This window comes from Doryrhamphus excisus, chromosome 7, assembly GCF_030265055.1.
Source record: "Doryrhamphus excisus isolate RoL2022-K1 chromosome 7, RoL_Dexc_1.0, whole genome shotgun sequence".
In the NCBI taxonomy this organism is placed as follows: Eukaryota; Metazoa; Chordata; class Actinopteri; order Syngnathiformes; family Syngnathidae; genus Doryrhamphus; species Doryrhamphus excisus.
In genome coordinates, this window is record NC_080472.1 from 19698978 (window position 1) to 19720067 (window position 21090).

The window sequence follows — 21090 nt, forward strand, 5'->3', positions numbered from 1 at the left end:
GCCTCAAGTTTAGAAACTGCCAAGGTTGTCCTATGACCTCCCTACATCATGCCATGTGTGTATTTGCCTTTAGACATGAGTAAATTAGCTTAAATGCTAACATGCTAACATGCTAGCAATTAGCATTTAGCCACAGAGAGAGTTCAGACGTTTATCTCAAAAATGAGCCATCAATCACGTTTCTACGTGGCCGTATGGCTGAGCTAAAAGGCTGTGAAAAGTCTGTAAATTCTCGTTTTCTATGTGCTGTTCTAAAAATAGAACAGCGATTCCCTAATCAAGTGGCCCATTTTTTAACGTTTTCGTTAATAGCGTCGCCATGGTTACACAAAACTTTCCAAAAATTAAATACCGCTGTAGTCCCGAGCGCCACGTTTCCGGCGGTGTAACATGTGTGGGGGTCCTTCTTGCGGTTTTGGCCGCATTACGCGCGCAAAAAGTGGAAGATTAAGATATACGGAATAATAACTAAACAGCAATAACAATATGGGCTGGCTCAGTAGCCAGCCCATAGACTGCTACTGCAAGTAGCAGTCTATGGGCTGGCTACTGAGCCAGTCCATAACTAAACGCACAAGGAATAACAATATGGGCTGGCTCAGTAGCCAGCCCATAGACTGCTACTGCAAGTAGCAGTCTATGGGCTGGCTACTGAGCCAGTCCATAATAATAACTAAACAGCAATAACAATATGGGCTGGCTCAGTAGCCAGCCCATAGACTGCTACTGCAAGTAGCAGTCTATGGGCTGGCTACTGAGCCAGTCCATAACTAAACGCACAAGGAATAACAATATGGGCTGGCTCAGTAGCCAGCCCATAGACTGCTACTGCAAGTAGCAGTCTATGGGCTGGCTACTGAGCCAGTCCATAAATATATTATAATATATCTGTCATATCACCTCGTACTTCGGTAAGTGACAAAATTTAAAAAAAATATATATATAAAGTACCAGATGGAAGGGTAGGATTTAATAAGCTTTGCTTCTTCCTACTCCTTTTTTTGGACATGTGGAACTGTGAACTGATTATGGGATGCATTCAATTATAATCTGATGCACTTTCAAATGAAATGAAACCATTAGCATTACAATCAGTTACTTTTACAATCAGTAGCCTACGTATACATGGACCCAAATATTCCAATTGAATTCGGTTTATTTGTTCAAACTTTGCGAACACACGAATTTGCGCAATTCCTTTCCATGTATACCATTGTTTTCGGAAAGTAACTGTTACATTTGTTCACTTCCTGCCTTTCTAATATAATTTAAGTTTTTAAATTTTTTTAATTCATTTGTCATTTAAATGTCATTTTTGCAAACTGCAACCAAAGTCCAAAGATGAATTAGGTGCAGATTCCAGAAGATGTAGAAAGTTTTCTGTGCAGGTCATTGTGTGTAGCTGCTCTATAGGAGTCCTGTTAGCTAGTAGGAGTCCACAACCCAATACAAAAGGGCATAAAATGAGCTAAATAATCGGCTTAAGTCAACTTGGAGAGAAACCATGACCCCTGATTTGTGGCCCTTGGCTGTTTTACTGTTGGTCCACATCACAGAATAAAATAGCACAGAGTTTAAATAGTATGAGGAAAAACTTGTCATCTTAATAAGAAAAACGTTAACATGATAATAATGAGTTGTAATCCATTTTTATCTGTAGTTCTGAACTGCTTCCTTCGGAGATAATATTCCTGAATTATGTCGTTAAGAGCCGTGCAATATCCTAACTTGCGATGTAATTCCGGGATTTGCACCTTTTTTTATTCTGATCCTCATCACAGTTTAATGGGTGAAGTGTCACACCAACGGAAAGATAAGTAGCTTTGGGCATAATCCTGCTGGAAAAAAAAAAATAACAAAAATGTGGCATTTCCATCTAGAATCCGGTCTTCATCGTTATTCCATTTGCATTTCTACTCCGTCTATTGCACTTCTTTTCTTCAAAGTTGTGATTTTCAAATGGATGATTTTCAAGATTATGCAGAAGCATCAAGAATGAGAGTTCTTGGATGTGGGCTCCGCTTTGATAAGTCCTCCTTAGTTCTTCCACTGCTGTGATTTCCCTTTTCTTCTGGGGTATCTTATGACACATTGCTCCCGTTTTTTTTTTCCCGTCAGAACTCCGTTATTTGGATGTCTCTGGTAAAATGATTATTTAACGTCAATGAATTAAATCAACAAAACACACACGCACGCACATCACTGCCGTCAGCTCATCAGCCGAGTGAGAGGGAGGCAAATTGAACTGCCAGGCGAGCGCCATCACAAGACAATGATGGTCTTTTAATTAGATATGAGGAACCACGCCGCTACGTTGTACCCGTCCAACATTTTAATCACAACGTGTCACAATTATTCCGCTACTATTTACATTTTGCCCCAGTGAGGTGAAGACGAGCTGTAAATGTTCCTCTCCATCACGTCCTTTCTCCGTTCTCCCACCTCGCCGACATCTGCTACATCAAACCCGCCAGGGACTTCATCAAAAACCAATCTATGTTTTTTGCAGCGTTATGGATAGAATCTCTTGTCGGCGAGCACGGCAACGTGATTGACAGATTGTAGCGCCGGACTGTTGTCATTTTAGCCCGGTGTTAGCATGGGTAGCATGGATGTTTCCTTCGATCCACCGCCGATTTGTACACCCTGGACTGGTGGCTAGCTAGCCAATCACAGGGCACATATAGCCAAACAACCATTCACACTCACATTCATACCTATGGACAATTTGGAGCCGCTAATTAACCTAGCATGTTTTTGGAATGTGGGAGGAGTACCTGGAGAAAACCCACACATGCACAGGGGAGAACATGCAAACTCCACACAGAGATGGCCGAGGGTGGAATTGAACTCTTTAGTAGTCAGCAGTAGAACATATGTTAGTTTCAGGAAAATATCAGTTCCCCACTAAAAAAGGGAGACTACACCAACATTCATTCATTTTCTACCTCTTATCCTCACGAGGGTTGCAGGGGTGCTGGAGCCTATCCCAACCGTCTTCAGGCGAGAGGCAGGGTACACCCTGGACTGGTGGCCAGCAAATCACAGGGCACATATAGACAAACAACCATTCACACTCACATTCATACCTATGGACAATTTGGAGATCTAGCATGTTTTTGTAATGTGAGAGGAAACCGGAGTACCTGGAGAAAACCCACGCATGCACGGGGGAGAATATGCAAACTCCACACAGAGATGGCCGAGGGTGGAATTGAACCCTGGTCTCCTACCTGTGAGTTCTGCACGCTCCGATAAACATCGATGATTAAAAAAAAAACACGATCCCCATTCGGTGGCGGCATGACAATTCATAGCGTGATAACACCAACTTGACATTTTTCTTACATTTCGCCTAGCTGTCACCGGCAGCAGCTAGCTGGCTAGCGTCACATGTCGAGCTTCTCGTCGTCAGACTCCACATGCGCCTTTTTTTTAAATCAGAGTAACATTTTAGTTTAACATTTTTAAACAGTTCCAGGTTTTTCCAGGCTCTCACTGTGGTTTGCTGGAGTCCCAAAGCTTTATAAATGGCTTTGTAATCTTTTCCAGACTGACAGATGTGAATGGAGGTCATACAAAGTTGCTTTTAAAAACTGCATTTTGGGTTCAGCTGTGTTGCCATCGACTAATTAAGTTTGTTTGATGATCTGAAACATTTAAGTGTGACAAACTAAAAAATCGTAAATCAGTAGGGTATAAAATATATATTTTATGTACTTTGAAAAATCTATGCCTAATAGCCTTTTTCTGAACCCTTCTTGTCTTTTCTCCCATCGCAGTCCAGTTAATTGCCTCCAAAGTTCACACTGTCAGCGGGCTAATGCAATTTAAGTAGGGTCACAGCCCCCCCAACCACTCCCCCCCTCCCTTCATCAGTGCAGCGTTGGCATTTCATTAAGTTGCGTTTGGGGGGCTGCAAGCGGGGGTTTCGCCCCATCAGCTCATCGTTAAGTAATTAATACAGTGATGGGATTAGCCGCAGCGTGAGGCCTGGTAGCAAGCGGTGTCACACAGCCCTAAGCTACTGTTTACTTTTGTAAACAATCCTCATGTTGCCGTCGTTTCTTGTGCGAATGGAGGCTCTCTCACGTAGCGGCTTTTCCCATGCATGGCGGCAAGCTTGCTCTCTCTGCGGCCCTAATTACATCATTACGGCGGGGATGGATCTCCATCTGCCCGGCCATTACTCCATGTCCCATTCCGGGGGGCCGACCCACATCGCGCCTCCGAATTAGACACAAGGCTAAATGGCCCTCGCTAAATTATGGAGCCGTTTGATGCAGGGTGCGGGGCGCTATTTCCGAGCATATGTATTGCACACGGGGGCGAGAAATTAAGACGAGCGAGTGAGAAAATAGAAAGATGAGGCGCGAAAGAGATGTTGAAAAATGAGCGTAAGCGAGCGAGAGGATAGAATGATGGAGTGGAGGAAGTTCACTTTTGTCTGTTCTGGCCGCATCGCCATGGTCTCATCCTATTGTTAGAAGTTGATAAGATTTTTATGAAGCATGATAAGACATTGACTGATTTGCCCATGGATCATTGGCTTAAATGGTCGACACCGCTCTGCATATAGTGGTCATCATGTACGTACAGTACGTGCACACAGGCCCTTTTCTCTCAGGAAAATGGGGCTTGATTTTGCGATATATTGCAATGATGGACTCCATCATCAATTATTTCATGAATCAGTATTGGGCTGGACACCTTTAATTCTTAATTCTTCATCTTACCAAGACATTTTGGACACTTCTGGGCCCCCTGAATTAAATTCTTACCTGAGTTTTAGAATGAACCTTTTAGAATGAACATTCTAGTTCAGCTTATGCTGAAGTTCCTTTCGAAGTACCTTTGTGACCATGTTTTCTTTGTCCAGGTTCTTCTCATGGAGTATCTGGACGTCAAGAACAGTCGCAGCACCACAGAGCCGTCGGCCCAGCTCGCCTACGCCAGCACGGGCAGCGAGTTCGCCGCCTTTTTTGCCAAGAAGAAGCCGCAGCGTGCCAAGCAGTCACTTTTCAAGTAAGGACTCACTCTAATAGGTTCCCATTTTTAGGCAAAATTATACAGACATCCCTCGTTTATCACGGTTAATTGGTTACAGATCTAATTGCAATCAATTTTAATAAACGGAATATGGTCATACTTGGCTGCACGGCGGTGGAGTGGTTAGCGCGCAGACCTCAATGGCGACTCCAAATTGTCCATAGGTATGAATGTGAGTGTGAATGGTTGTCTATATGTGCCCTGTGATTGGCTGGCCACCAGTCCAGGGTGTACCCCGCCTCTCGCCCCAAGACATCTGGGATAGGCTCCACCACCCCCCGCCGCAACCCTTGTGAGGATAAGCGACAGAAAATTAATGGATTGATGGATGTTCATACTTGGTTGCACAGTGGTCGAGTGGTTTGCGCACAGACCTCACAGCTAGGAGACCCGAGTTCAATCCCACCCTCAGCAATCTCTGTGTGGAGTTTGCATGTTCTCCCCGTGCATGCTTGGGTTTTCCCCAGGTACTCCGGTTTCCTCCCACATTCCAAAAACATGCTATGTTAATTAGCGACTCCAAATTGTCCATAGGTATGAATGTGAGTGTGAATGGTTGTTTGTCTATATGTGCCCTGTGATTGGCTGGCTGGCCACCAGTCCAGGGTGTACCCCGCCTCTCGCCCGAAGACAGCTGGGATAGGCTCCAGCACCTCCTGCGACCCTCGTGAGGATAAGCGGTAGAAAATGAATGAATGAGCTACTAAATATAATTTGCCCTCCAGACATGGAGGGCCATCTTTATCTTGGCCCTGTTGCCATAGTAGATACAATATGAGAAAATACAACCAATCAGACATCACTAAGATAACACCAGTTACAATATATCTGTATATGTATGTATCTGATGTATGGCATGTGTTTGGACGAGTGCAGAATTACGGTGCATTTGTGAAAAGTAGATAAAGTCCCACATTGTGTAGCAGACACGTCGTGGACAAACACACTCGTTAGCATTAAAGCTGCAGACACACATAATGGGGTGTACCCAGCAGGGCTTTCTAAAAGCGCTTCTCTACTGTCTAAATTCCAGCATCGAGTCTTCCAATACAGAAACCTGATGGACTTCCCTGCATTTCTTGTAGGTTTGAATCCTCATCCCATGCCATCAGTATGAGTGCCTATCTGAGGGAGCAGAGACGAGAGCTCTACAGCAAGAGCGGAGAATTGCAAGGTGAGGACGCCGATTCAGAAAGATGATGGTGGAAAAATAGGACTTCTTTATGACGGTTCATCAGGAAAAGGAAATAAATGACAAGCCAAGGGAGTCAATTAGTGCTTGGAATTAGAGAGCGCTCCACTGTCCGTAATGGGACAGATGGAGGGGAAGGTGGGGATGCAGGTGGAGACAGGAGACGGGGAGAGGAGATAGCAGTGTGACTTTGCAGAATGCTTCTAAACACATTTAACACACACACACACACACACAGTCAGACTCTGGAGAGTCAAAGCTGCTCTTTTGCTCCCACATCTTCCACTCTGCCTCCGACCTTGAGGTTTCACTCTAGCAGCCACTCCCTCTTTTCTCACACAGCAACCCACTAGAGGCAAGCTCTTTTTGTCTGCACCAGAAGAAGGCGCTAAAAAGAACGATCAACAGCTACAATTTGGATGATGATGATGATGATGATGCCTTAACGGGACGTATTTATCCGTTTGCATAATTCTAACTTACTCTGATGGTGTTTGACTGAGATTGGCAACAAAATAACGTGCTGATTTAGCACAAGGTGTCGGTTGAAATCCTGTAATAATAATGGGGCGGCACGGCGGTCTAGTTGTTAGCGCGCAGACCTCACAGCTAGGAGACCAGGGTTCAATTCCACCCTCGGCCATCTCTGTGTGGAGTTTGCATGTTCTCCCCGTGCATGCGTGGGTTTTCTCCGGGTACTCCGGCTTTCCTCCCACATTCCAAAAACATGCTAGGTTAATTAGCGACTCCAAATTGTCCATAGGTATGAATGTGAGTGTGAATGGTTGTTTGTTTATATGTGCCCTGTGATTGGCTGGTGACCAGTCCAGGGCTATACCCCGCCTCTCGCCCGAAGACAGCTGGGGTAGGCTCCAGCACCCCCGACCCTCGTGAGGATAAAGCGGTAGAAAATGAATGAATGAATAATAATAATACATTTTATTTGTATAGCGCTTTTCAAAATACTCAAAGACACTTTACAGAACAATGGAGTTGAATAAAAGCAAGTAAACAGAGTAAAAGATACATTAAAATACAACATTAATTGGTTAATACACAGTTAAAACATGAGTAAAAGCGGGGCGGGGCACAGCAGTCAGGTATAAAAAGTTAAAAACATTAAAAACAGAATTAAAGATGTGGGTTTTTAGTTATTATTTGAAACTGGGAAGGTCGGCGCAAGCACGGAGTGAATGGGGCAAAGAGTTCCAGAGGGTGGGGGGGGCAGCGATGGAGAAAGCTCTGTCATGAGCTGTCTCTTTTTATCTGTTGTTATATCTTTAGAACACACAGTAAAAGTTCCAAAAAAAAGTGCAACGACACACCTAGAAAGGCTTGATTTGCCGTGCATATATTACTATGTAGTTAACGCAACGTATTCCTACAGTTGCTATTATGGCAAGTCAGTGCACTGCCCCCCCCCACCCCCTCCCTTGCCGCTAAGGAGAAAACAAGAACAGCAGTGATCAACTGTGGATAAAGGAAAACCCCCAAATGGTCTTGAAATAACAGCTCCTCTTTTTTCATCTTCCATCTGTCTGCGCCTTCAGAAAGAAGGAACAGTGCAGGATTTTTCTTTTTCTGTTCTTTTTTTTTTTTTTTTGACTGGCTGAATGCCTCGGAGCGTTCATAAGAAGATGAGATTTCTCTGAGCTTTCATTTCACCTGTCACAATGCACCAATGCTTGCCTGCCTGCCTGGGCCCCAGCCTTTTGAATGGCTGCAAAGAGATTGAAGGAGTAAGAAATCATTTAGAAAGTGAAATAAGTCCACTGTGATTGGCTGCGGGACGGACGGATGCATGGAAGGACGGGCGGGAGGCAAGAAGAGGGAAGGTTAAAAGTCATTGTTTTCATCAGGGTCCAGCGAAGAAGCCATTAAGAGATTTGCGAGGGGAGAAATTAGAAAAAAAAAACATGCATTGAAAGGGACTTCATCCTGAATCAAATGAAATTGGGAGGCGAGGCGCCCCGGAATGAGAGATGGAGTTGATGAGTTCGTGCGGCGACGGGATTTAGTAGTCTACTTCAAGCTTAGTCAAGTGTACCTCTAAGACGCAACTTATTTGAAGTCAAGAGCTTACCAACATGCGCTACGCTGGGAACTTTGATTGTTGGGAATGGAGTGCTTTGGCAAGTTTGGACATAACACAGCAGCGAGTGTACAACCCTTTCGCTTTTCAGCATTTGCTGTATCTTTCCAAGGGGCAGTACTGCAGAAAAGATACTTAAGACTAGTCTGTGTACAGCTTGTGTCGCGGTACAGTGATGCAACACGCAGCTGTGATTGTCTAAATATCAGTTATCAGAGATACATTTCAAGCATAACTTTTACCAAAATATCTATACCACAACATAAACAAAAATGGTTGTTTTACATGAAAATATATACCGTATTTTCTGGACTATAAGTCGCACAATGCCAAAAATGCATAAAAAAGTCGCACAATTAGGTAGAAAAAAACATACATAAGTCGCACTGGAGTATAAGTTGTACAAGGCCAAAAATGCATAATTAGGTAGAAAAAAACATACATAAGCCGCACTGGAGTATAAGTCGCACAAGGCCAGAAATGCATATTTAGGTAGAAAAAAAACATACATAAGTCGCACTGGAGTATAAGTCGCACAAGGCCAAAAATTCATAATTAGGTAAAAAAAAACATACATAAGTCGCACTGGAGTATAATTCGCACAAGGCAAAAAAATCATAATTAGTTAGAAAAAAACATACATAAGTTGCACTGGAGTATAATTCGCACAAGGCCAAAAATTCATAATTAGGTAGAAAAAAAACATACATAAGTCGCAGTGAAGTATAAGTCGCACAAGGCCAAAAATGCATAATTAGGTAGAAAAAAACATACATAAGTCGCATGGACATCGGGTATTTACATGGAAAAGATGCATGCCAAGCTCGTATATGTTATATATTATATTCTGCGATTATTCATTGTTTGTGCCAACTATTATGCCACTCCATATGTCCACAAGCTAGCCAGTTAGCCTCAAATTTATTTCTTCTAAACTCAAGGGTGGGGAAAAATGACAAAGTAAGAAACCAAAAACGTACCACTTCCACAGGGAAAAGGAGGAGAACTTTTTTCGCTCTGTGGTACATTCAGTATGTTTTGACTAACAATAACTAGTCTACCATCAAACAGCTATCATTTATTGATTAATTGAGAAAAAACACAAAAAAACAAGGTAGCAATAATCTAAGGATATAGCGTGAGCACCATCATGAGGGAAGAGGTTGGTTTGAGGACCACGTGTCGCCATTTGCGGGTGATCCGAGGGAGCAACCCCCGCAGATGCTGCACTTTGAGACGATACCGTCATTAAAATTCTGAAATGTGTGGGGCCGCATTAACTTTTGCGGGACGCTGCGTACATCACCGCTAGTCACTGATTGGCTCAGTGCATGGTCAGCCTCCCCAAACATCTCATCAGGAGCAATTATAGGGTTCATTTTCTCGCTCCAGGAAACGCTGTCCCTCGGGGGGGAGACGAGAGAGGACGACCCGTCAAGCTTTTAATCAGCACATTCCGTTCAGGTCTCGTCCGTGTGTGTGTTCAGTAAGAAGGAACCACCAGAGAAGATATGCAACGTTGTTATTATTGTTTTCAACCTTTTCAGCCTAATGGATTTGAATATGGAATGTTTGAGTCGGGGGCCTGGTCGTGTATCCGTGCAACATGTGCAAACACACAAGACCAGTTAATTGCTCGCCTTTTGCACACGCCTCACACGCTTCAATTAATCCACAAAATCTTTATGACGCCGCCATGTTTTCCATAGCCAGGCCGGTGGATTTTTTTTTTTTAAACTATGACTTCACACTACTCAACCTCATCCGGTTTCAATCACACTTCTATGAATAAATGATGAAAATAATCATTTTCCAGCTGTAGACGCGTTTCATTGCCTCGGCATTGTCTGTGTGGGGTGGCGGTGGCGGCGGCGGACGCCGGTCACCCGGGGAGTGGAGGTGAGAATATATTTATCCATAACTCCCTCCCACATCATGTATTTACAATTTTAAAAAAAAAATACTATTTGCCATGATGTCATGGCTGTTCATTGCGGTACTTGTTATATTGCCTTGCCCCAGGGCACGTTCCGCGTGGCAGCTTGCCCTTCCCTCATGATAGCGCTCCACATCGACACATGCATGCGCGTAAACACACATTGCCTGACCCCCCCCTCAAATGTAGTGGTTCTCAATTATTTTCTGTCAAAACCCCCCCAAGGGACAGAAATGTTTTCGCACCCCCAACCCTCGAATAAACTGATAATATCTATTTTTTTATCTGTACTGTAGTTGAAAGTGAATACAAGAGTCATTCATTCATTTTCTACCGCTTTTCCTCACGAGGGTGCTGGATCCCAGCTGTCTTCGGGCGAGAGGCGGGGTACACCCTGGACTGGTGGCCAGCCAAACACAGGGCACATATAGACAAACAACCATTCACACTCACATTCATACCTATGGACAATTTGGAGTCGCTAATTAACCTAGCATGTTTTTGGAATGTGGGAGGAAACCGGAGTACCCGGAAAAAAAACCCACGCATGCACGGGGAGAACATGCAAACTCCACATAAAGATGGCAGAGGGTGGAATTGAACCCTGGTGTCCTAGCTGTGAGGTCTATCATATTTCATTATTATTTGGCAAATGGCGATTAATCACAATGAATTAAATGGAAAACTGATTAATTTGATTACAACTTGTAATCATTTCAATAATGAACGAGTGGTTAGATGTGTGTCATAAATGAATGACACCGTATGCTCGTACTGTTTCAGGCCATCCCATAATTTGACTCCACATATTGATATTGCTAAAACCTTTTCTGTTACGGATGTCATATTTCCCCGAGGTTTACATTGGTGTGAAGTTGACTGTACAAATAAATAGCATAAAAAATACGTGTGCCTATTGTGTGCAGGAGTATTATGTATTGAATATTCAATCTTTACCAAGGATCATTTTGCAAACAGGAAAGCAAAAATCGACTTTTCCACTGACAAAGTTCAAATACCACATGAGGTTCCCTTTAAATTACAAATTGCGAGGTCAGGTATTGATCGAGCGCCCTGGACGAGGGATGATTGACACTCCAGGCAAATATTACGATGATGGTTTTCATAATACGACGGCTCCACGCACGCCGGCCACATCATTAGGTACCTCTGCACAATGGTGTGCTCACCTCCGGGCAAGAAGACATCAGAATGCTAAGCTCCTAGCGTAGCATCACACATCACTTGGCAGGAATAATCCCTTTCTGCTTTATGTCCCACTCAGCATCACCTCCGGCACGGCAACATCTCCCGCTAGACACTTTTCCATTTGCACCTTCTTTCCCCAGCCTTTTGTGACATTGAACGCCACTTCTGCTGACCCCTTCTCGCGGGATTACAGCACTGTTTCTTCCACATAATAAACATCTTTCTTGTGTTTTCATCCTGGGCTTGTAATTAGATTGGGCGAGTTCTGTTTTGAATATCAAAAGGCAAAGAAAAGCGAAAGTGTAAAGTACATTAGAGCAAACTACATTAGTCTCAAAGAGTGGAGTGGGCACCCCACTGCCAACATGTACAAGTTGACTCTTGTATTGGCTGCACGGTGGACGAGTGGCTAGCGTGCAGACCTCACAGCTAGGAGACCCGAGTTCAATCCCACCCTCGGCCATCTCCGTGTGGAGTTTGCATGTTCTCCATGCGTGGGTTTTCTCCGGGTACTCCGGTTTCCTCCCACATTCCAAAAACATGCTAGGTTAATTAGCGACTCCAAATTGTCCATAGGTATGAATGTGAGTGTGAATGGTTGTTTGTCTATATGTGCCCTGTGATTGGCTGGCCACCAGTCCAGGGTGTACCCCGCCGCTCGCCCGAAGACAGCTGGGATAGGCTCCAGCACCCCCGCAACCCTTGTGAGGTTAAGCGGTACAAAATGGATGGATTGATGGATGTTTATACTTGGCTGCACGGCGGTCGAGTGGTTAGCACACAGACCTCACAGCCAGGAGACCGAGTTCAATCCCACACTCGGCCATCTCTGTAAGGAGTTTGCATGTTCTCCCCGTGCATGCGTGGGTTTTCTCCGGGTACTCCGGTTTCCTCCCACATTCCAAAAACATGCTAGGTTAATTAGCGACTCCAAATTGTCGAAATTTAAAATCAATGGAATATGTTCATACATGGTAGTCGAGTGGTTAGCACGCAGACCTCACAGCTAGGAGACCAGAGTTCAATTCCACCCTCAGCCATCTCTGTGTGGAGTTTGCATGTTCTCCATGTGTGGGTTTTCTCCGGGTACTCCGGTTTCCTCCCACATTCCAAAAACATGCTAGGTTAATTAGCGACTCCAAATTGTCCATAGGTATGAATGTGAGTGTGAATGGTTGTTTGTCTCTATGTGCCCTGTGATTGGCTGGCTGGCCACCAGTCCAGGGTGTACCCCGCCTTTCACCCAAAGACAGCTGGGATAGGCTCCACATTCCAAAATTCCAAAAACATGCTAGTTTCAAGTGCAGTACAATGACAGTTGTAATCGTCAGCATGTAAAGCATGTTCAAAACCAACCAAACAATCCCAAGATATTGCAGTCCAGTATTCCCATAAGAACGCCAGCTATATATAGATGTTCCACTAATGTCACCTGGATGACGGATGAGGGCTCCCGTCGGCTTCCAGCGAGGCCAAGTTTTGCCATACATGACATCCATAACATGGAACATGTACGACACGCTGTAATTGAAGCACACATTGTCGGTATTTCTATACATGAGGGTGTCAAGGGAAAGTGACACGTCTCTTTGCTTTGCCCACCCTTTGCCGCTCACCCTGCAGCGATGTAACTGGCTGCGGAGATAAGATTGAAGCTTGTAACCTGACGCGCCGTTAATATCGTGTCATACGTTTGTACTTCCTTTTTAAACGTGGCAGCTGGCTGGAGACCCGCTGCTATTTTCATTAGATGTTGTTTACTTACTGCAATAATTAGGCGTCCCCCCCTGCCCCCACGACACCTCTGAAGGAATGTAAATGACCTTGGCACGTACCCAAATCATGCATCAACGGAAGCGGCACTACTTTAAACTTGAACGACGCACGCCTCACCTCATGAGGCAGTCGGAAACAAGGAAACCAGCCACCACAGATCGTAGAAGAAAAAAATACAATAATATATGTACAATATAATATAATATATATATATAATATAATAATATATAGAAAATATAATATAAATGTGTGCTGTAGCAAGATGCTATCCGGCTAGTAGCTAGCACGTGCGGTTTGGCCAAGTGGCAATGCGCAAGTAATGTAGTTCAATCGGCGTAACAATATTAAAAATCATAAGAGTGTTCACGTATGAGGAAAAGCGGTAGAAAATGAATGAATGAAGTAGCACTGGAGTATAAGTTGCACAAGGCCAAAAATTCATAATTAGGTAGAAAAAAAACATACATAAGTAGCACTGGAGTATAAGTCGCACAAGGCCAAAAATGCATAATTAGGTAGAAAAAAATATACATAAGTAGCACTGAAGTATAAGTCGCACAAGGCCCAAAATTCATAATTAGGTAGAAAAAAACATACATAAGTAGCACTGGAGTATAAGTCGCACAAGGCCAAAAATTCACAATTAGGTAGAAAAAAACATGTATAAGTTGCACAAGGTGAACAATTTATAATTAGGTAGAAAAAAAACATACATAAGATAACATACATAACATACATTGGAGTATAAGTCGCACAAGGCCAAAAATGCATAATTATGTAGAAAAAAACATACATAAGTCGCACTGGAGTATAAGTCACATATTTTGCGGGTAATTTATTTTCCAAACTACTTGACCAAAACAGACATTGGACCGGCGCCAGTTTGTGCCAAAGATTATGAGATTGCTGCTGTGGCGCAGAATAACGGCAACATGCACGGTAACCACTCGTCCACCGTGCAGCCCTACTGTTGTTTCATCCCTGTAAATATGTTTATAAATATTAGCTTTTTCCACATTTTTCTCCTACAATTTCCACAGTTGACACCCTAAAAGTTATCTTTGTGTCTCTTGTTTTATCCTCACTGTTCCGAGGGGAGGGGCCTGCAGTAGAAGCCGCTGAAATTCAATCATATTGACAGAGCCTGGCGTATCCCCCCCCCCCCAACCTGAGGCTAATTTCAATTAGAGCAAGTCTTGTCGTTACTGGCACCTCTGTGTTTGCTTTCAATCTCCGTTCTCCTGATTGGGAGGGAGAAGATGGCGGAAAGGGAACGAGGGAAAAAAAGTTGGAAGCATCTTTTGTTGGCGTTTCTTCGGTGAAATGTAAACTTGTTTAAATACCACTCAGTATTCATCGGGCTCTGTACTTTTTGTTGTCATAACATCACTCACAGTAAATCCACAGAGGAGCGTACCGACACCGATGCAGAAAAAAGAAACACTTTTAATAATTAATCCAACTCATTTCACGCCTCAATATATTTATGCCATTATTTATTGATGCTATTAATTCTCATCTGAGGGCTCAGTCTCCCGGATGGCGGCGTCAAATTTCATTTCAATAATGGAAAGCTCTTGTTAAGATCCAATCAGACACGAAGGGAGACAGATTGTGATGGGTTGCCCCCCCCCTCCTTCCCTCCCCGTCAAAGATGACCAAAGATTCATACATTATTGAGACCCGGGTTTTGGACTCTGTGGGTTCGCTATAGGTACGCATATGCCAACAGTTGTGCAAGCTTATGCATAAACAGTAAATTGAGATTCCCTTTGCATGCTGGGAGACGACGCTGTCGCCAAAAGTAATGCGATAGAAATGGAAGAATAAGTCACAAAACAAGCGTATTCCATTACCATGTAAAACACCCGTAACCATTCCTAACTCGTGTGGGATTATTCCCGATCTGAATTTGTCACTTACTCGTCTCCTTGCTCCCAGGAGACTGTGTTTTAAGAATAATATAATAATAAAAAAAACACATATATTAAATTGCTACCCGAATCTGCAGGATCAGATCCCCTTTTTTCTAATCAAACCCAGAAAAGTGTGGCTAATGCAATTTCACTAAGTCACTGACTGACTTGATTACATGTGGGATGGGGGGGGAGCGGGTGCCAAGTCACCGTAAGGGGTGGCCGGCTGGATGCTTGTGCGGTGTAGGTAAGTGTATCGGAGTGTGCGTACGCCTTGAAGTCGGTCATGTGCTGCAGTGATCCATAGTCGCCGTGCGTGTGCTGCATGGATTTGGCTGCATTAGGCGGAAATCTCCACCGGGGGTGGGGATAGAGGGGGGAGGGGTGTGGGGGGCTCCAACCTGGAAGAGTGGATGTTGCCTCAATGAAAGCAACAGGGAGCCACTCTTGTTGTATCTGATAGGGAAAACACATTTAGGGGCTCTTTCACATCGGAACATTTTCAACTAAGTTGATACTAAACTAAACCCTCATTTAGCAGCGGCTGCACGGCGCAGGGCTCGACAATAACGATGTACCGATGGCCCGGGGCAAGTTAAAACAAAATTCGGGCAAGTAAATCCAATCAGCGATATTCCCGTCGGGCAAGTGCACTTTGGAATGCCATACTGCCAAGAGTTTTTTTTTAAAGCGGTTCTTGTTGGGTGTTGGTAAAACACTGACTGAGTAATTCCGGTGGTAATTTGCAAAGCAATCCTTGTAAATCTTGAAATGGACCAATCAGAATCGTTTATTTAGACCGCGGTCCGTAATCCACAGTCCGCGTTTTACCCACACCCGTTGTTCGCGATCAACCAATCAGCGATCGTTTGACTACGAAAACATCCGTCATGGCGGCGCTGCCAACATCGTCTAATTCTGAAGGAAACAGCAAAAAGTGATGAACCAGTGCCTCCTAAACAAGTATTTTATTAGCGGCAGCAAATCAAATGATGGCACAGGTGAGTGAATCACATTGCTGTGACAATTTGAAGTGGTCACAATGAAACACCACCCATTAGATCCAATACCAAGTGCTGATTTTGCACAAGCTACAAAACCTAGCGGTTTCATTTCTCTGTGTATTTTTCTCACCTTTGCTTCACAAATTATTGTTTGACCATTGAGCTTTTTTTCTGGATTAAAAACACTTTACTAGTACACAAATGTGTCTATTCAATAATGTTTCATTGTGGTGCACAACTTATAAATATCACTGCTTACTACGACTACCATGTGTAAAGTATTATTTATTTCATTATTTTATTTATTTGAGATTCTCATGTGATGCCATAAAAAATTACATGATATCATTATGGCAGTCTTTTCATTTTACATGGGGCAAGTAGTTCTCACCTTAAGGATTCCCTATGGGCAAGTCATTTTGGTTTTTAATGTAGAGCCCTGCGGCGGTCGAGTGGTTAGCCTCACAGCTAGGAGACCCGAGATCAATCCCATCCTCGGCCATCTCTGTGTGGAATGGGTTTTCTTCGGGTACTCCGGTTTCCTCCCACATTCCAAAAACATGCTAGGTTAATTGGTGACTCCAAATTGTCCATAGGTATGAATGTGAGTGTGAATGGTTGTTTGTCTATATGTGCCCTGTGATTGGCTGGCTGGCCACCAGTCCAGGGTGTACCCCGCCTCTCGCCCGAAGACAGCTGGGATAGGCTCCAGCACCCTTGCAAACCACGTGAGGATAAGAGGTAGAAAATGAATGAATGAATGAATGTTGATATAGTCTCCCTTTTTTAGTGGGGAACTGATATTTTCCTGAAACTAACCTATATTCTACTGCTGACTACTAAAGAGTTCAATTCCACCCTCGGCCATCTCTGTGTGGAGTTTGCATGTTCTCCCCGTGCATGCGTGGGTTTTCTCCGGGTACTCCGGTTTCCTCCCACATTCCAAAAACATGCTAGGTTAATTAGTGACTCCAAATTGTCCATAGGTATGAATGTGAGTGTGAATGGTTGTTTGTCTATATGTGCCCTGTGATTGGCTGGCCACCAGTCCAGGGTGTACCCGGCCTCTCGCCCAAAAGAGAGCTGGGATAGGCTCCAGCACCCCCAAAGTTTGGCCTGCGTTTTTTGTTATTCGTAAATCCTCTGTAAGATGCCCACATGCAGAAGAAAAGTTAGCCGTTCACTTTTATCGGCTTTGCATCCTGAACTCCTATGCGTTGTCTTTTGCATCATCGTTTGTTGTGTATCTGTAATGTTTGATAGCATATGCTAACTGGATGTTAGCATGTTTAATCTACGCTACTTAGCTGTTTTGACTCACACAAGTATTTATTGAGTAATTACCTTTATTGCCATATTGTCATTGTGAAGTACTGATGTCAATGATTTTGTACCAATCACAAGTATTTAGTGTAGTAGTTTGAATGTTTACTTGTTTTATCGTAAGAGGAAGATGATTTTAACTTAAAATTCTGAAAAAGTGTGTACTACCATGTGCATTAATACTCCGATTTGAAAGGTTTATCACAGGAGGTCAATGTTTGTGACTCGTTAATTTTCAAAGTGTGCCCCCCCCCCCCCCCTTAAATGATGGTAATGAGAAATCGCACACCAAGATAGTTGACTGGAAATGTGAGGTTTTTTTTGAGGAATAAAGCCTCGGCCTTGTGTTTTTTTCCTCCGCTTTCATTTCCCTTCCCAAAATGTCCTTGCAGAGCTTGTGTGATACAACACAAAGACACATCGACGTAGCGGCGAGGCTTGTTCCGTATTGCCTCGGCGGCGCGTGCGAAGCCGTGCATTCAAATGCATATCAAGCCATTGTTCCCCGGGCTGCTCGGGCTCAAAAACCTATTTCTAATCAAACCAGTTTTATCTCAGACTACTGAATTTTCTTGAAAAAAAAATTGACAAGGACGGCCTTTACTCCTTCGCAAACTTTGCAAGTTTGATCTGCGTGATTCCCTGCGACTCCATCCATTGATGCCGATTGAATTAGGAGTCAATTACAGCAATATAAACAAAGTCGCCAGCAGGCTACTCTCCATTTTCCTTTCTTTGTCCAACTTTGAGGAAGTCAGCTTTACCTGTCCAAGCCGAAACCTCTTCCCTGTGCGTAAACAAGCCCCCCCCCCGTGTGCAGACCCGATGACAATGACCAATTTAATTTCATGCTCTAAACATCTGCAGCCGTGTCAGACGATGCGAGCGAGTGGGAAGCCTCGCCGAGGGTCTGGGACCAGCTGCCAACAGGGGCATAACACTGATGAATATTAAACAGCGGCGGCCATTAATATGCATGGGTCTCTTCAGACCTGTCTGGACGTGACAGGGTGGGCTACGGTTACGGGTCAGGATGGCACTCAACGGCTGGCGGGCATCTCAACATAATCGCAGAAAAGTGCGGTGCTTTGGTTCGATACACGTGCGGGCGTGTGTGTGTGTGCGAGTCTCACAGTTGGGGTTTTGGATAGTATCAGACGACCGATATTATTGGCAGAAAAATGAGATATTAGATCATATCGGGACAGTGGAACCTTGGTTCGTTTCAAAAAGTCCGACTCTAATCGAAACAGATGTTAACCAAATCATGTAAATCCAATTAATCTCTTCCAGAAACGCAAAACATGTTTTTATGCATAGTTGATCAATTCTAGTTTAACAGGCTGAAAACAACCAAAAAAGATAAACAAACATTTAAGGTTGTTTTTACTTTCACTGAAAACATGCGTCTTGCTTGGTGTGACCGTAAACAGGAAGGAAGGTGGTGGTGGTTGATCTCGCTGCCATGTGGCGTCTTTGGGAACAGTCATGTCTTCAGTGAGGGTCATTTTCCTGATAAATTATTCATTCATTCATTCATTTTCTACCGCTTATCCTCACATGGGGTGCTGGAGCCTATCCCAGCTGTCTTCAGGCAAGAGGCGGGGTACACCCTGGACTGGTGGCCAGCCAATCACAGGGCACATATAGACAAACAACCATTCACACTCACATTCATACCTATGGACAATTTGGAGTCGCTAATTAACCTAGCATGTTTTTGGAATGTGGGAGGAAACCGGAGTACCCGGAGAAAACCCACGCATGCACGGGGAGAACATGCAAACTCCACACAGAGATGGCCGTGGGTGGAATCGAACTCGTGTCTCCTAGCTGTGAGGCCTGCGTGCTAACCACTCGTCTACCGTGTATGAACATATTCCATTGATTTTAAATTTGGACAATTTGGAGTCGCTAATTAACCTAGCATGTTTTTGGAATGTAGGGGGGGGGGTTGAACTCCGGTCTCCTAGCTGTGAGGCCTGCGCGCTAACCACTCGAACACCGTGTATGAACATATTCCATTGATTTAAATTTGATTTTAAATTTGGACAATTTGGAGTCGCCAATTAACCTAGCATGTTTTTGGAATGTGGGAGGAAACCGGAGTACCCGGAGAAAACCCACGCATACACGGGGAGAACATGCAAACTCCACACAGAGATGGCCGAGATGTGGGATTAAACTCCGTTCTCTTAGCTGTGAGGTCTGCGCGCTAACCACTCGACCACCGTGCTGCCACCCCTGATTTAAATTCTTCCAATATACGAAGCGCAGTAATCATTTTTGATTCCATAAACGGAACAGTGCTAGTTAGTTACAGTACCATGGTACCGTGGTATACCTGGAACCGGCCTATGCCGGGTCTACAGTGTCAATATTCATTGCGAGCACCATTGTTCCAAGGGAAGTGTAGTTTGTGAAATATCGTACCTCCCAATTTGCATGCAAACGCCTTCATCCGTGAATTGTATTCCTTCAAGACACACCCGGGCGACTGCTCATTCTTTCCGCTCTGCAGTTTTCCGTATCGACGACAAACCGTCAATTATATCGATTACTTCAGCACGAGCGGAGGTAATGAGCTTCAGTGTTCTTTGTCTCCCGCGCACCCCCCCCCCCCCTTTCTCCACCCCCACCCCCACACTAATGTTGTACTGTGCCATCACTGTCACAGCTTGTTACGTGATTTCCTGATTAACCCCTGTTAGCCGGGGTTGCAGGAAGTGTGATCATGCATTCACATCGGTCCGAGTCTGCTGCAAATTGTTCCGTCTTTAATCGGGTCGCCGCGTGTGTCTTGCAGGCGGCGCCGACGACAACCTGATGGAAGGCGGAGAAATGAAATTTGTGTGTAAACCCGGAGCGAGGAACATCACCGTCATCTTCCAGCCTCTTCTCAGGTAACGCCAACGCTATGCAAAGTTGCTGATGTGTGTCGGATTCGAACGCAATGAATCCAATGGAAAACAGAAGCCGAGACGCTCAAGACGGTCGAGACCGTCAAGACGCATGACTCACTTCCGGGAAACTGATTGAGTTACAAACCCTCTTAGTGGTCATCTATCGATTTGTGATGATTTTGTTTTTTTTTTAAATGTCGAGCGCCTTGCCGTAAATCAAGTTTCATGCAATGTACGAGATGTTTGGTTGATACCCCTGCAGGGATCGAAGGGATCGACAGCCTTGCTCGCCATTAACTCGGAGTACTCTGAAGGCCTGGTAGTTTTCAGCGCAGCTCCCACGAGATTGGTGTAAATCTAATCACCAAGACGCCCTAATTGAATTGTGACGCCGTGATACATTACCTTCAAGGATCCATTAATGCTTGCGATGCTTCCCAGTTCTTCCTGGCACGCAATTTTGACGCACGCCATGTCTATTTTGCAACGCGCAGGGGTTGGGATGATTGTAACGTTTTGGCACAAGCGGCGAACCCGGCAGATGTTTTGACTCTTAAAGCATCTTGAAGGTAGCTACAGCAACACCACGCCATCTGGACGGTGGCTCAGTTGGCTCATACGTTGCCCCCCTTCCTTCTCCAACTTGCTACATGTTTATGCCCCCCCCCCCTCTTTTCTTTCAATGTCTCC

The 21090-nt window shown here is 44.3% G+C and overlaps 1 protein-coding gene across 1 annotated transcript in view; it reads left to right on the top strand.

The window, feature by feature from the left end:
* exoc4 (exocyst complex component 4) overlaps nucleotides 1-21090 on the top strand; it is a 108212-nt gene that overhangs the window by 29210 nt on the left and 57912 nt on the right. Inside the window, exons 9-11 of the mRNA XM_058077159.1 lie at nucleotides 4880-5025; nucleotides 6135-6223; nucleotides 20304-20400. Of these exons, the coding sequence (XP_057933142.1) occupies nucleotides 4880-5025; nucleotides 6135-6223; nucleotides 20304-20400 (332 nt within the window). The remainder of the gene's footprint in view (nucleotides 1-4879; nucleotides 5026-6134; nucleotides 6224-20303; nucleotides 20401-21090) is intronic.